General features: G+C 42.9%; 1 protein-coding gene across 2 annotated transcripts in view; it reads left to right on the forward strand.

Moving 5' to 3' along the window:
- Positions 1 to 17,317, forward strand: part of rptor (regulatory associated protein of MTOR, complex 1) — a 432,389-nt gene that overhangs the window by 27,059 nt on the left and 388,013 nt on the right. For both annotated transcript variants that reach the window (XM_085963808.1, XM_085963809.1), the window contains exon 2: positions 11,432 to 11,534. In XM_085963808.1, coding sequence (XP_085819934.1) covers positions 11,432 to 11,534 — 103 coding nt within the window. The remainder of the gene's footprint in view (positions 1 to 11,431; positions 11,535 to 17,317) is intronic.

Raw genomic sequence — 17,317 nt, forward strand, 5'->3', positions numbered from 1 at the left:
TAGAACTGAGAGGTTATAACTATCAGGAAAGATTGAACAGGCTGGGGCTGAAAGCTGAGGGGTGACCTGATCGAGGTCTTTAAGACTCTGAAAGGGTTCAATAGCGTAGACATAGAGAAAATGTTTCCACTTGTGGGGGGAGACCAGAACTAGGAGTCATAAATCTAAGATAGTCACTGATAATAAATTCAATAAGGAGTTCAGGAGAAACTTCTTCACTCAGAGCGGTAAGAATGTGGAACTTGATACCACAGGGAGTGGTTGAGGTGAATAGCATAGATGTATTTAAGGGGAAGCTCGAGAATTACATGATGGAGAAAGGAATAGAAGGATATGCTGATTGGTGGGAGGAGGCTCGTGTGGATCATAAACACGGCATAGACCAGTTGGGCCGAGTGGCCTGTTTCTGTGCTGTACGTTCTATACGACCTAGAAGGCTAAAGATATTTTGATTTAAAATGAAGTTTATGAAGTGATGGTTATCTCCATGTTATTATACGGATCTGAGTGCTGGAACATCAGAAACTTTGACCAGCATAAGATACCAACAGCAGAGGTGAGTTGATTGAGAGGACTACTGGGAATATCCAGGATGCAAGGAATCAAAAATGATGTAATAAGGACATGGCTTGGACTAGAAACAACGCTTATACAAAAGATCCAAGAGAGATGACTGCAATGGTTTTGACACGTTTCAAGAATGGAAACAGCTAGAATACCTTTCATGGCCCTGCGTACAGAGGTATACATGGAACAAGGAGCCGGAGTAGACCAAGGAAGTGCTGGTTAGACAGTGACTGTCACAGAAAGGGATACAGGTGACTGAAGCGGCCAGGCGCGTTCAGAGCCAACAACAGTGGAGCCCCGTTGTTGCTGCTGAGCTAGCTGACTGGAATTTATTAATAGTTGTAGTACCAGTAGTAATGTTGTAATGAAGATTGTTGAGGACTTCTGTTGCAAAGTGCAAAATTTGCTGGTGTGAGCTGGCTGAGGGAAGTGCCCTGAATGTGCAGAAGACTGCTTAATGCAAGAGAGGACTGGCTGGCTCAGTGATCTGGAAGATAATTTGGATGGTCCACTGTTTCATTTGCTTAAACATTTAAAGGACTTTCTTCCTGCTGTGGAAATTTTAAAGAAATTCTTTGCTAAGTCACCTATTTGAGGTAGGCACAGTTTAATTAGTACTTGCATTTATATAGCATCTTTAATGTATAAAAACATCCCAAGGTGCCTCAGAAGCCTAAGTAAAAATGGATGCTGAGGCTAAGATTAGAAAGGGTGACCAAAAGCTTGGTCAGAGAGTTTTAAGGAGGAAAGGGAAATGGGGTATCCAGTGCTTCCTACTCTTTAGCTATTTTGGTACAATTGGTTTTTGTGATAAATTTGGTTAGAATTCTAATGGTCCCTGCTGAGATTGTATTCTAATAAATGTTACATTTTCTAGCATTTCAACATATAATGCGAATGGTTTTTGGTATCTTTTTGAGACATGGTGGTGTAATGTAGGTTTAGGAATAGAGTCCATACTAATGGATTAGTGAAAGTCCCAAAATTTAATATTGCACGATGATCGCATGGAAACTTAATTGCATGTGGACGAGCGAGCATTCTGTGGACCTGACAACAATCGGGTGGCAGTATGGGGAAGCGGTGGCTTGGAAGAGAAGGTGGCCAATTTGATATGGATGGATTCCGCTGCTTGGGTAGTAACCATCTGAAGAGGTACGAGTGACTACCAGGAGCTTGCATCAGCACAGATTTGCAACTTTGTGGTAAAATGTAGACTTGTCTTGCTAATGTAAGTGAGGGATCAGACCCACTGCGCTCTTGATTAACTTGTACCTATTTGAAGCAGCCTTCCATTGAATTCACTCTTGTAATTTATACATTTTTATATAATGTTTAGTCTTGATTTGCGTAAAATATTCCCTTTTTTTTAACTGCTGTGTGCTGAATATTTAGTCCAGTGCATGCATATCAACTGAAGTGTATCGACAGGTTAAAAAATTAATGATGTTTTGGAGCTCTGTTGGACTAGCTTCAGTGATTCTATGTGACTGAAGACTACCTACTTGTGTATGGAGCGCTTTCCCTGTGGTTACTGTCAATTGTCAGTCCCAAGAATTTTTTATATTACAAGGGCCACCATTCAGTCTCCTTAAATGCTAATTTTTAAAATTTGTCTCTGACCCTGTCCATTTAGGGAAAATCTTCACCGCTGAGATAATATATTTGATCATTTCCACAATCTAAGCAATAGGAACTGCCCAAGAGAGCTATAATCGTAAAGTACTGAGTAATGAGACTGGTTGTGTCTTCAGTAGCATTTTCTGTGCAGTGCAACTTGCATTATATCTCATTGGTGGATAATGAAAATGGGCAGATTAACAAGCGTGCCCAAACTTTGGACTTGTACATATGGTACAAGAAATACATTAGGCATGGAAATGAAGACTCCTGCAATGCAATTAATGTGCATTTAATTTAATATTCATATTCGACAGGAAGAGATTCCTGCCTTAGAGGGTGGTGTTGGCTTGTACACTGTCCCAGATTGGAGTGATCAGAATGGAGGTTATACTTACTTATTTCTTGACATGTAGTGCACGCCAAAAACGCTCTTGCTGTTCAGTCAAGATTTTTTCAAATAAATTCATCATTCATATGTGAAAATTGTTTTCCTTTTTTGAATTTTGAGGAAGTTAGTCTGGCAGAGTTTTATTGAAGGGGCTTCTGTTGATGCCGACAGAACGAATTAGTTCTAACTATGTTTGGCGAAATGTGTCAGTTGACCAGATTGTCTTTGAATTAACAGCAGTAGATTGTAATTTTAATGTTGTTTAATTTGAATTACTGGTTAATTCAAATTCATAGTGTGTTTCAGACCTGCTGTTTCATTTTAATGCAATGGCTTAATTTGAATTTTTGGGGTTATTGGAATTTTTTGAGTAAAATAACTCTGAATTTCCAGGTGGACTGTATAATGTTAAGCTATACTTTATACCAAATGCTACACCAATCTGCCTGACCTCGTATATGGTATACTGAATGGGTATACAGGAAACACTTTTTTAAATCCGGGACCGGCGTGGTGCCGGTTGATCAAAAAGTCCGGATTACAGAGAGGTATACTTACTAAGGTACGAGAGCCCCGTACACGGCCACAGATCCAGGCGTCCCTGTTACATGGCAACAGGTGCAGGAACCCCGGTTACACGGCCACAGATCCAGGCGTCCCTGTTGCATGGCAACAGGTGCAGGAACCCCGGTTACACGGCCACAGATCCAGGCGTCCCTGTTGCATGGCAACAGGTGCAGGAACCCCGGTTACACGGCCACTAATATGAAGTAAAACTTAACTGAACCTACTCCTGAATTTTGCCGGTTAACAGAGATTTCCGGTTATTTAGGTGCCGGTAAATCGAGAGTTTCCTGTATTTTGGGTGGTTCATCTTGATACTGATCATTTTCCCTTCTCCAGACTGCCTAAGCACTATATATGAAAACTCCAGCCTGGTTTATAGTAGATCTGCAAACTAATTGTTATATATATCAGGTACATAAATCTTTAAAAGTTTTATAATTAGGGGCTTAAAGTACAAAAACAGAGGTAATGCTAAATACAAATCATTGGTTAGGCTGCAGCTAGAATGTTGTCTAGTTTTGGGCATCCTACTTTAGGGAGGATGTCAAGGCTATGGCGAGGGTACAAAAAGATTTACTAAGGTGATACCAGGGAAGGCTTTTGTTTTAAAGAGAGACTAGAGCAATGTAGGCTCTTTCCACTGGATGCTAATGAAGGTCTGATGGAGGTAGTCAGAATCAAGAGGTTTTGATGAGGTAAATTGAGGCAAAAACTATTTCCAATGGTCATTAAGTTGGTAACTAAAGGGCATAAATTTAAGATCATCAGAAGATTGAAGGGCGAGGTCAGCAGAAGCTTCTTTATGCAGGTAGTTGTTGGGATGTGGATTGTATTACTGGAAACCGTGATGGAACAGTTAAGGGGATCAATTATAGCAACTTACATTTATATAGCGCCTTTAACATAGTAAAAAGGTGCTTCACAGGAGCGATTATCAAACAAAATTTGATACGGCTGCATAAGGAGATATTAGGGCAGGTGACCAAAACCTTGGTCAAAGAGGTAGGTTTAAGGTGTGTCTTAAAGTAGGAAAGAGAGGTAGAGGTGTTTAGGGAGGGAAGTCCAGAGCTTGGGGCCTTGGCAGCTGAAGGCACGGCTGCCAGTGGTGGAACGATTAAAATCAGGGGATGCTCAAGAGGCCAGAATTGGCGGAGCGCAGATAGCTCAGAAGGTTGTAGGGCTGGAGGAATATTACAGAAATAGGGAGGGGGTGAGGCCATGGAGGGATTTGAAAACCAGGATGAGAATTTTGAAATCGAGGCATTGCTTAACCGGGAGCCAATGTAGGTCAGCGAGGAACAGAGGGGTGATGGGTGAGCGGGACTTGGTGCGAGTTAGGACACGGGCAGCCAAGTTTTGGATGACCTCAAGTTTATGGAGGATAGAAAATGGAAGGCCAGCCAGGAGTGGGTTGGAATAGTCAAGTCTAGAGATAACAAAGGCGTGGATGAGGGTTTCAGCAGCAAATGAGCTGAGGTAGGGGCGGAGTCGGGCGATGTTGCGGAGTGACAATAAGCAGTCTTAGTGATGGCGTGGATATGTGGTTGGAAGCTCATCTCGAGGTCAAATATGACACCAAGGTTGCGAACAGTCTGGTTCAGCCTCACAGTTGCGCCAGGGAGAGGGACGGAGAAGTGCTACAGTTCTGCACAGTCCTATAATTCCACTTTGTAACTTTCAACATTACAGATATTGGAGATGAAACTGAATTATTTACTAGTAAGTTACCCGTGGCGTTGCCCACTGTCATGGAGCCTTTTAAAAGTGTTGATGCCCGTGAGTGGGGGAAGAGAAGAGTGAGTACCAGAGGAGGCGGTACCTGGCAGTGGGCATTGAATGATGGGCGGGCACAAGAGCTGGAAAGGAGCTTGAGCAATAGAAGGAAGCCTGGGCCCAAGAGTGAGCAGCAAGATTGGTGTGGGGGCATCCAGACTAGTGGCAGGCAAAGCCAAGTGGAGTAAAGGGCCAAAGATCATCTGAAAGGGACAAAAGATGGTCCCAAATTAATTAACTTTTCCCAAAAGAAAGTGTGGCATGATCTAACTTTTAGAACGATTGAAGGGTGGACGTAGCGACATCTTGTGAAGGACCAGTGCACGTGACTTTAAGTGAACGGTTGAGCTAAATTTAATTGAAAGAATAGTCTTCACACGATTCGACTGTCACCTTGCACAATGAATGCTGAGTCCATTGAGGTAGTTGTGTGAAACGGTGCTTAGGTTATTGATTCAGCGGGGAGTAAAGGAATATAGACTTGGTGCCAAAGCTGCCAGAAGTTGAAACTGTTCCTTGCAGAGGTCCTGAAAGAACATTACATGCTCTTTTTTTCATTCTCTTGTATTTAACTGTCGCTGATTAGAATTCCAAAACTAAGGATAAACTTGACTGAGGGGATTAATCCACATTGCTAAATTCTGATAATTAATGGGACCACATTTTAAAAAACCAGCACAGGAGCATGCACCAAAAACCTTCCTAGATGTTTTATCATTGACTGTTTCATGAGGTGAACAGATACTGTGAGCATAGAAGAGCTTCAGACATCTCAAATGTGCAAGTTGAAGCAACATAAATACGCAGTAAAAATGAAGACATAGATTCAGGATTTGAAACTTTCAAATGTGTGAATTTGCCGTGTACAGTAATTTCTTTTGTCCTTCCTACAAAGAAAAAGCTTAAGATCAAAAACTCGAGTGGGAAAAGGGCACTACCATTTTTGTTATCTGTGGTGGAGCAGTCACCCACTGTGCCGCATTGTTGTCGACTGAGCGCTAACGTTTTAATAAGGATCCATTAAATGTCAGAATTTGAAAATTTTACCGTTCATAAGCTTGTTTGTCTATACTTCAAAGGCTTGTTTGTGTGTTCCTCCCTTCAGCTACATTTAAATGATGGTGCCATTTTTCGCAAGTTTGGCTAGGCCAAGTTAGGATGTAAACGGCAGCAAATGAGATGGCAGTTTTAGGAAGTACTAGAACAATGTCGGCGGTTGCATGTATAGAATTTTACAGTAAAATTCCTCAACTATTTATTTTAATTTTCAGGTTTAGGTGGGCAGCATCATTTGTGAATATATGGCTTTGGTTTTATCTGGCATTTGTGTTTTTCCACTTGAACATATTTGAGTTCTGAGAGTTGCTTCAAGATGGACCATGACAGACAAATGCTTCTTCCTTCGGTGTTTCTTCCATAAGCTTTTGCAGCCATTGTAGAAGTCTCAACAACATTGGCGCTTAAAATGTCTGCAGTTTCCTATATTTCAGTTCCTGTACAAGAGTGACAATTTAAAATAGTTAATGGTGTTATTTCAGAACAGCATGCCATCTGATATCCCATTGGGCATGATTTTGCTTAGTAACAATCGTATGGCAGCTGGAAGAAAGAGAGCCAAAACTCTTAGAGAAGCATAGTTAAGTAGAAGAGTGTTAAATTGCTTGGAACACTGTTGAAACAATTAGAGTGGCTTAAGTAAGATTAACTGCAATTTCTATACTTCAGTATACTGCAAAAAGAAAGCCCATGCTGTTCACTTTCTGGGATGAGTGCTTTCTTCATGACTACAGTTGATTTATGTTTGCACAATGTTTTGTTCTGAAGAGTGTTTGGAATTCTGCATTTCTTTTGGTTTCCCATGCGGGTTTTGGGAATGAATGTGCTGCTCCCCTTGGTCTTCCTAGTGTTGGTGCACTAATAATTTTAAAAGCAGTCCTGATCATTTTGTAGGTTTTTGGATTTAAACAGGCAGGTTGATTCTATTGGAGAACAAAATAAAAAGGTTTTGATGAAGGTCCTCTTTATAGAGGCTGACAGACTTGCTGTGTATTTCCAGCATTTTATGCTTTTATTTGAGATTTAAAGCTTTTTTTTGTTACTGCAGAACAAAATACATGAAGGAGAAAATATTGCGGGGATATGGGGAAAGAGCAGGAGAGGGAGACTAAGTGGCTTGCTCTTTGAAAGAGTAAACTCAATGGGCACAGACTTGATGGGCCCGATAGCCCCTCCTGTGCTGTACTATTCCATGATTCTGTGAAATTGATTTCAGTGCCATGCTTGAAGCTTGACTGTCATGGCCCAGCATACTAAGAATATTTGACAGTAAGACTTATGGGCCTGTATTTTCCAATCGCAGTCCTCCCGCGGACGGAGGCCTGCGATCTGGAAAAAATCTACGCCCTTACCCGAGGGCTCCTGGGAGGCGCACAGTTCCGATGCTGGGCCTCTCCAAACTCCAAGTGCGCAAGGCCCACTTATCCCAGAGGCGCAGACAGTTCGCAGCGTCCCTGGGATCACGTGGGCCATGGGGAGCCAATCAAGGGAATCTCCCTTCATACATTTGACAGGAAGACCTGTCAAATATATGAATGGAGATCACCCCTAAAACATAGTAAAACTTTAAATAAATAAAAAAAAATCACATTTTTAAAATGACTTGAAAGTACAATAAATTAACTATTTTAAACGAAACTTTAAATTTTTCAAAAAAATAAAGTTTTTTACGGGGCTAAAAATAAACATACCATTTTTAAAAGTATTTTTAAATGATAAATCAGTGGAAATTAAAAAAAAAAAAAAAAAACTTTTTTTCAACTCTCATCCTGGTAAAAGTAGGCCTTACGTCTGCTTTTACCAGGCGTAAGAATTGTAAGTGGTTTCTGCGGGCAGAGGGTCTCCAAAATGCGGAACTATCCGCCCGCAGAGGCCCTTCTCCAGGGCAGCCGGAGGATCGGTCCAGACCATTCTTGACAGATTGGAAATGCTGGTTTCCAGCGCATGCACAGTGCATGCCTGAAACTGGCATTTCCGATGTCCCTACAGGTGGATACACAGCGTGTACACACCCGTAGGGATCGGCATATCTGGCCCATGGTTTAGTGGGTTATGACACTGCGTGGTATGATACTTAGGCATCTGGACAAGAGTGTCCCTCTGATTAGATTCCCTGCTGAGTTGGCCAGTCTCAGCTAGAGCAGCAGTAAGGGCTCTGTGCAATTGGCTTCAGTTTCCTTGGGTGTGGTGGAAAAAAAACCCAGTCCTGATTGCCATCACTCCCTTTGCTGGAACGTGCAGGATTGAGCTAGGATGTGTTTTTCCTTCCAACACCACGCTCCACAAAAAATATTGAACAACTTGCTAACCCTTATTGTCAAGGCTACCCCATGAAGAATGACCACTTTGGGCAGTGGTACCAGAGAGCTACAGCTATCTGTAGAATCATATTGCAGCATCAGTCATCATCTTCAGGTGAATTGTCTTTCTTTTCTCCCCTTCCTCCACTCTCCCAACCATCCTGATTGGGAGGAATTACATTGCTTTTTGACTTAAGTATTCGGATAGTTAAAACCGGTGGCTCAAATTTTCTTGGGAACTTGCGCCTTTGTCATAGCACAAGATGAGGGTAGTGCGATTGATGTGTGTATATGGACTTTTAAAAGGCGTTTGACAAAGTACCACATAATAGACTTGTTAGCAAAATTAAAGCACATGGGATTAAAGGGACAGTGACAGTGTGAATACGAAATTTGGTTAAGGAACAGAAAGCGGAGAGTATTGTTGAACAGTTGGTTTTCAGACTGGAGGGAAGTATACAGTGGTGGTCCTCGGGGGTCGGTATTGGGACTACTGCTTGTTTTGATATATATTAATATATATAAAATATTAATTAATATATAAATACCTGGAGAGGTACCACCAACGCTGCCTCCGCAAGATCCTGCAAATCCATTGGCAGGATAGGCGCACCAACGTCTGTGTTCTCGCTCAGGCCAACATCCCCAGCATCGAAGCTTTGACCACACTCGATCAGCTCTGATGGACGGGTCACATCGTCCGCATGCCCGATACGAGATTCCCAAAACAAGCGCTCCACTCGGAGCTCCGGCACGGCACGAGAGCCCCAGGTGGGCAGAGGAAATGCTTCAAGGACACCCTCAAAGCCTCCTTGAAAAAGTGCAACATCCCCACCGACACCTGGGAATCCCTGGCCCAAGACCGCACAAAGTGGAGGAGAAGCATCCGGGAAGGCGCCGAACACCTCGAGTCTCTTTAGCAGGAGCAAGCGGAAGCCAAGTGCAAACAGCGGAAGGAGCGCACGTCAACCCGCGCACGTCAACCCAAGCACCCCACCCACCCGCCCCTTCAACCACCGTCTGCCCCACCTGTGACAGAGACTGTAGGTCCCGCATTGGACTCATCAATCACCCGAGAACTCATTTTCAATGTGGAAGCAAGTCATCCTCGGTTCCGAGGGACTGCCTAAGAAGAGAAGATATATTAATGACTTGGACTTGGGTATACAGGGCATAATTTCAAAGTTTGTAGTTGATATTTAGTAAACAGTGAGGAGGATCGTAACAGACTTTAGCTCTGTTAAGGAGGGCAGTTAAGAGTCAACCCAATGTGGTTGACTCTTAACTGCCCTCTGAAGTGGCCTAGCAAGCCACTCGGTTGTAGCTGCTAGGGATGGACCGCGAATGCCGGCCTTGCCTGCGACGTCCACATCCCGAGAATAAATTAAACAAAAATGTTGGGAAATCGGCAAGTAGCAATTTAAGTTCTGAGCTGCTCTGCACTCGGGGAAAGAACGGTCATTGGCAAGGAGCTCAAAGTGGGTGTGTTAGCAAATATATATTTTGTCCACTTTATCAATTCCAGTCTGTGCAACGCTTGCTCATTACTTGCAAGTAGTAAAAGCATTGGCTGCGCCGCTTCTAATTCGCCGCTATGCTTGCTGCGCCGCTTCTAATTCGCCGCTATGCTTGCCGCGCCGCTTCTAATTCGCCGCTATGCTTGCTGCGCCGTGTTCTAATTCGCCGCTATGCTTGCTGCGCCGTGTTCTAATTCGCCGCTATGCTTGCTGCGCCGTGTTCTAATTCGCCGCTATGCTTGCTGCGCCGTGTTCTAATTCGCCGCTATGCTTGCTGCGCCGTGTTCTAATTCGCCGCTATGCTTGCCGCGCTGTGTTCTAATTCGCCGCTATGCTTGCTGCGCCGTGTTCTAATTCGCCACTATGCTTGCTGCGCCGTGTTCTAATTCGCCGCTATGCTTGCTGCGCCGTGTTCTAATTCGCCGCTATGCTTGCTGTGCCGCTTCTAATTCGCCGCTATGCTTGCTGCGCCGTGTTCTAATTAGAAATGCAGGAAAATATGGAGGGAGGGTCATCGATGGTGTGACTGGCACAGTAGATGGCGAGATTTAAGGTCTATGTGGCCAATCTCCCCATTGCAGGAAAATCTGGGCCACACTGTGTAGCTGTCATTTCAGTTTTAACAAGTGGGCCTGTGCACCTCAGAATGGTGTCATTTCTTGAGCAGAAATAGTTTGGTAATGAGGTAGTAAAAGTCTGAACCAACAACTCTTTTATTGCCAGGGCTGGGGTGTGGGAAGAAATCAGTGTGGGGGTGGTTTGGAGGGCTGATGTAATTATAACCATCCTGAAGCTGCTGAATGCTGGAGACAACATGGACCAATTACCTGTGTGCATTGGCTAACTTTCGCAGTTTTCAATGTCTGGATTGTCGGTTATATTTAGTAAGTGTGTAGTGCAACTAGGATTTAACCGCCTATTCCTCAGGTTGTTTGAGAACTGCTCAGTCGCTCCACCATTGGCAGCCATGCCTTCAGCTGTCTAGGCCCTAAGCTCTGGAGTTCTCTCCCTAAACCCCTCTACCTCTCTTTTTACCTTTAAGACGCTCCTTAAAACCTACCTCTTTGATCAAGCTTTTGGTCACCTGCCCTACTACCCCCTTTCATGGCTCTGTCAAATTTTGTTTGATAACGCTCCTATGAAGCGCCTTGGGACGTTTTACTACGTTAAAGGTGCTATATAAATGCAAGTTGTTAAGCCGTACAGTTGTTAAAAGGTGTATGTATAATTTTGAGAAAATCTTGAGATATATTTTGTATCTATGTTTAAAAAGAACTCTTGGTAGATTGGGACGGTTCACGTTTAAATTGGTTCAATTATATCTCTCACTCATGAAACTATATACTAACACCGTGGCTGTGAATACAGCTTGTGATTCGTTTGCACTTGCCAGTTCAGTTTTATTTCAGGCATAACCCACATAAAAGCCACAAGAATAAGATTTGCAGTCTCCCTCATTGCAAACTAACACCGTACACTGAAAATGAATGAAAGCTAACAAGTGCACGTGATATTTGACACTACTTGCACTCATTGAGAAAGAAGAACTGCTTATTTGTCTTTAACTCTTTTATTGCACAATCAGGTAGAATGTGATTTTTCTGCAGCTTAGTAACTTGATTTTGATTTTGTGTTTTTAGATGAAAACTGTCAGTGTTGCCTTGGTTCTTTGCCTGAATGTTGGTGTGGATCCCCCAGACGTGGTGAAAACGACTCCATGCGCTCGATTGGAGTGTTGGATAGGTGGGTAACCTCCTTCTACTCGTGGGAAGGTGTATTGTTTAACATCTGTATTCATTTTCTCAGTGTTGCCCATTCATATATTCTGAATGCTTAATCTTTTTTAAGATCTATTATTGGACCTAAACAATTGAGGCTAGTAAAATGTTCATATTCTCCTCTTGCTCCAGCTCCTCTTCCTGCCGCTCTCTGCTATCCCAGTGCATCCTTTGCTGCTGTATTTATGTCTGCTGTTGAGAGTTGTGCTAAGCGCCACTCCTTGGCATCCATTTTACTAGTGGAAAAATCTTCTCCCTAATGGGCTGTTTTGAGCTTGGAAGCTCATCACTTGGAGAATCAGTCCAACCACTTGCGGTGCAGCATATTGGTGCGCTAAAGCACTGAATCACAAGGAGTAGTTGTTTGAGAGGTATCAGTTTTTGGGACCAACCAGGTGGAGCATAGTCTTTTCTCGTATATTTTCCCGTGTTCAAAGATGTGCATTGTATGTTTTTGTTCAGAATTTCAATACACCTGGATAATGCAACTTTTGTTTGACAATGATATTTCATTATTTAGCAATTCAGCTTCTACAGAAATTATGCTTTTACCATTTAACCAAATGACTGTGGCACGTGTAGTGGAAGAGTCTGGTCACCGTTCCTCAACCCGCAGAGCAAGTGTCTTATCTCGGCTATGACGATGAGGAGTGGCCTTCCAAAGGGAGCGAGAAATCCAGGTTTCTCTTGTAAGCCCCCAATTTGCAGGATATTAAGCAGTAGTCATAGCCGGCTTGTTTGTGAAATCTCTCGATTTTGTTTGCGGGGAGGGCAGAGAAGGGGAGAAAGAGTAAAATTAGTTAGTGAAGGACTTGATTTTCGGTCTATTGGAAAAATATTTGAATTCTTTTGGGATAAATAAACTGGCCAGGGCTAACACTTGGTTTGGCTCAGTTTTGTTTTAACTGCTAATGCGTATAACCCATTGGAACTGGTTGAAGCTGGTGAAGAGAGAAACTGTCACTTGACCCAATAGTTTTACTTTTTTCTTACAATGTTGAGTATGCATGTACAGGAATCTCTCGATTTACCGGCACCTAAATAACCGGAAATCTCTGTTAACCGGCAAAATTCAGGAGTAGGTTCAGGTAAGTTTTACTTCATATTAGTGGCCGTTCCTGGATCTGTGGCTGTGTAACCGAGGTTCCTGCACCTGTTGCTAAGCAACAGGGACGCCTGGATCTTGTGGCCAGGGTTCCTGCACCTGATGCTAAGCAACAGGGAAGCCTGGATCTGCTGCTGTGTACGGAGCTCTCGTACCTTTTACTATACCTCTCTGTAATCCGGACTTTTTGATAAACCGGCACCACACCAGTCCCACACCAGCACGATTTGGACAGGTTGGGTGATTGGGCAGAAACATGGCAAATGCACTATAATGTGGATAACTGAGGTTATCCACTTTGGTGGCAAAAACAGGAAGGCACATTCTTTTTTGAATGGCAATAGATTGGGAGAAGGGGAAGTGCAAAGAGACCTGGGTGTTCTTGTGCACCAGTCGCTGAAGGTAAGCATGCAGGTGCAGCAGGCGGTTAAGAAGGCAAATGTTATGTTGGCCTTCGTAGCAAGAGGGTTCGAGTACAGGAGCAAGGATATCTTGCTGCAGTTGTACAGGGCCTTGGTGAGACCGCACCTTGAGTATTGTGTGCAGTTTTGGTCGCCTTATCTGAGGAAGGACGTTCTTGCCATGGAAGGAGTGCAGTGAAGATTCACCAGCTGATACCTGGGATGGCAGGAATGACGTATGAGGAGCGATTGTGTCGATTGGGCTTATACTCACTGGAGTTTAGAAGATTGAGAGGGGATCTCATTGAAACTTATAAAATTCTAACAGGACTAGATAGACTAGCTGCAGGAAGGATGTTCCCGATGGCGGGGGAGTCCAGAACCAGGGGTCACAGTCTAAAGATAAGGGGTAAGCCATTTAGGACAGAGATGAGGAGGAATTTCTTCACCCAGAGAGTGGTGATCCTGTGGAATTCTCTACCACAAAAGGCAGTTGAGGTCAACTTATTAAATATATTCAAGAAGGAGTTAGATATATTTCTTAAGGCTAAGGGGATCAAGGGATATGGGGAGAAGGCAGGGACAGGGTACTGAATTTGGATGATCAGCCATGATCTCATTGAATGGTGGAGCAGGCTCGAAGGGCCGAATGGCCTACTCCTAGCTTCTATGTTTCTATGTAGTCCAGTCGGTGCTGGATAAAAAAGAGTTTCCTGTATTTGGCGCTAACTGCACTTTCTGACTCTGTTCAGCCTCCACATACAAGCACAATATACATTCTAATAGCGGGGGAGGGATAGAAACGCATTTGAGCTTTTTAAAAAAAAAGTTTTTTTCTGCCACTTTCCCAGTTCTGAAGGTATTGATTCTTTCCTGGAGTGTGGTATCTTGCTGAAGTGAATCTGCTTCAAATGAGAGCCTGGATACTGAGTACTGTAAGCCTGTGGGCATCACAGGTACGCTTGATCTTGTCCTTCCCTGATGTCCACATGCTCACTTCCAGCAGTGGGCCCTGGATACTGATCAGGAGTGGAATCCTGGTCATTTTAGAAATGTATTTATTTTCCCCCTTGACGCAAGGCACTCTGATTAATTATTAGCGCAGCCAGGCCCAGCTAAGATTAATTAACTTAGCAGAATGCAGGAATCGAATCTGGGACATTGCTGTTTCTTATAGCTCAGCAGCTCACTGCTGTATTGTCTCAGGATGGCCATTAGAATCGGATGGTCTTTCTTGCTTTAGTTTATATAAGGCCTGCTTCTCAATTGCGTACTCGGATTTTTTTCTCCCATTTTGGCAGCAGTTTCAAATGTTGATGTACACATGTAAAAAAAAAAAATGGCAAACCACAGAAAAATAGTCCTTTTTTACTGTGTGGAATGCAGGTCATTGTTGTAACGTTGAAGGGCTTGCATTGGTTGAAGCAGTGTGTTGGTTGCTACAAAGCTCCACTCAAGCAATACCAAGGTCTTGATTCAAACTTTTGGTGTTCTGTTGGGTGTTTCCAACAGCAGATGTTTATTAAAATGATTGTCTTGTTTCCTTTTGTACAAGACTACAAAGGTTGGCCACATTTTTTTGTAAAATTTGTCTGAATGCCTTAATGGTAGAAATTGGTCAAGACCGAAGGTGCATTCAGCCTCCTCCAAAAGGGAGCTTGGAAGAGAGTCACACTTTGTGAGCTGACCCAAGTTTTGGCTCTGCGAATATCATAAGGTCCCGACTGACCTTACTAACTCAGTTAAAGAACACTTGTTCACAGCGGGATAGGATTTTGAATCTATCAGCAGTATAAATCTTGTATAGCTGTATTGGGCCACCTGTTTGGCCGCCAGCCATGGTTTTGGTAGCTGGAGGGGTCAGTGTGATTGACTTGGAAGCTCACATGCCAGTATCAATAAATATAGCTGTGCTTTCTCTCTTTCCAGCATTGACTTGGCTTAGGCATTAAGGTCCTCTGAGGCTCAATCTGACATGCAGGTTCCCTTTTCAGGGAAGGTTATTGATATGTGTACAAAAATGTTCCTTCGTTCAAGAGAATAATTTTCTTGAGGCAGTCGAAGTTCTTCGAGAAGTCTTTTGGCTTTATATTCTGTGAAAAATTCTGTTTCAAGCTATCGAGCAAGTGTCCTTGGGGCAGCAAAAGAAAGTGTCCTTGTTGCTTTGTTGTCTGCAAAAAAGGGATAGTTTTGATCCACACTGAACCTTCAAGGCATTGAATATGCTCATTTGAAAGGTTCCAGATGGTCAAGTTGCAGTTTATGTAAGTGGAATTTGCAGACTGGCAGAGTTTAAAAAGTGCTTTAGGTTCAATTTGATCAATAAAAAAATAATTGCAGGGCTCAGTGGCTCAGATTTATTCTATTGCTAGGATGGACCAAGCCCCAGTGAGATCTCATTGTCTATCTTCTCATACAGCAGTTAGCTATGTCTTAAATGAGCCCAGTATTCTGACTTCAACATTCCCAGCAACCCATTCCAGCTGCTGGTAACTCTTGTTAATTTTTTTCCCCCTAACTTCCTTAATTTGCCCTTCACAATGCTGAACTTTTGTCCTCCTTCTATCTTGTAACCTGGCTATCCTTGGCTGTAAAGCACTTTGCGATGTCCTGAGGTCATGAAAGGCGCTATATAAATGCAAGTCTTTCTTTATCTGAACATACTGTTTTATTTTCATTTTCTCACATTGTGAACCTTCTGTTTTATTTTGAGGTTGAATAATCCTTGCTTGTGAAGTTTTTCCTTATAGTTCTTCCCTCTAACATGGAGGATTAGCTTACTGTTTTCATCTGCACTGTCTGTAGAGCTTGGGTGGCCATTTTATGTCAGTGACCTGAGCTTTGTGTATAATTCCAGATGTGACCTTGCAAGAGCATGACCTCGGGCTGGAGAAAGGTGGAAAAACTGTGCTCTGCTGCAGATTATATTCTTATTGATGCCTGATGGCTCTGGCTCGGAATATGTGTTCCCCTGGACTCCTTGCTTTTGCACTCCAGTAGTGATGATCAGTCACCTTTTCCTTGACACCTTGCCCAACCACTAGTAAAGGATAAAATCTGGTATCCTTTCAACATGAGGTTATATTGAATTTGTGATGAGGAAAGACTCTAACTTTTCAAAGGAGTCATTTTTTGGGTCAGTGATAGAATGAGAGTTCTCACCCGTGGGCTTCGATGCCTCGAGTTCCTGATCTCCACAGCATTGATATAGAGAAGAGCTGAGTGGAGACCAGATGCTTTCCCATTTTTCAGGGGTATGAATGAACTCTGGGACCTCGTTACCTGGCCACTTCTCCGGGCTGGTGCATAAAGTTCCAATTTGGGAAAAGGGGAGAAAATGCACCAAAATGAGGGAGTGATATTCACAGAGCCTGAATTTGCTGAAAGCTTGCACCATAGCAATGGCACAACTGTGGTGTACGCTATTTTTATGGTGCAGAAATTCCAGGCAATTATGGCATGAGTGACTTATGCCAGTATATATGCCACACCATAATTTGCTGGGATTTTTGCGCTGCTCCAGAGACCCTCGCCGAAAAAGTAGAGTAGCTCATTATCATAGCTCCGCCCCATTAAAATCAATGGCGAGATTGAGTTTGCTGAACTAACGCCACTGTGATCTCCGCGCTGGAGGGTTCAGTCAGTAAAGAATTCAATCATGTTTTGCCACCGTTTGCATAAAGTTCCCACAAAATAAAATTCCCTGGGTCTAAAATGTTGATTTGAATTATACTCTCATGCAGCTATTTTGGAACAACCTGATTATTTTACAGGTCAAGGGATTGCACTGATTTATTTTAAAAACTTAAGTTTATTAAAAATTTTAAAATGGGAGATGCAAGGACTTCCTGACGTTCAGCGTGGGTTAGAGGAATCTCCTTTCATACTAGTCCATATTATCAGGAAAGGAAATATAAGCCCTTTTTATCAAATACATTTAATCTTTGTTAGAAATGCAGTTTGTGCATTTGAACCCTTGGCGTTCGGCCAGTGAAGAGCCTGCCACAGTATAGGGCCGGGTTTAGCGGTGAGGTTAACGGGGCGGCCCTTGTATTAGCAGAGTGGTGCCCTTTCGCGCTGTCTTGATTATAAGCAACAACAATTCATTATAAAATAAGAAGCACTGACTCCCATTTATACTGATCAATTTTTAAAAATATGAAATTAGGTAGTCTGAAGAAATTGTTTGGCTCTTTTACTTTTATGGAAACATTAAATAACCTGTTGTTGCTCCATTCTGTG

The sequence above is a fragment of the Somniosus microcephalus genome, chromosome 21 (genome assembly GCF_052327205.1).
Source record: "Somniosus microcephalus isolate GS21.2 chromosome 21, FLI_Smic_1.0, whole genome shotgun sequence".
NCBI classification, from domain to species: domain Eukaryota; kingdom Metazoa; phylum Chordata; class Chondrichthyes; order Squaliformes; family Somniosidae; genus Somniosus; species Somniosus microcephalus.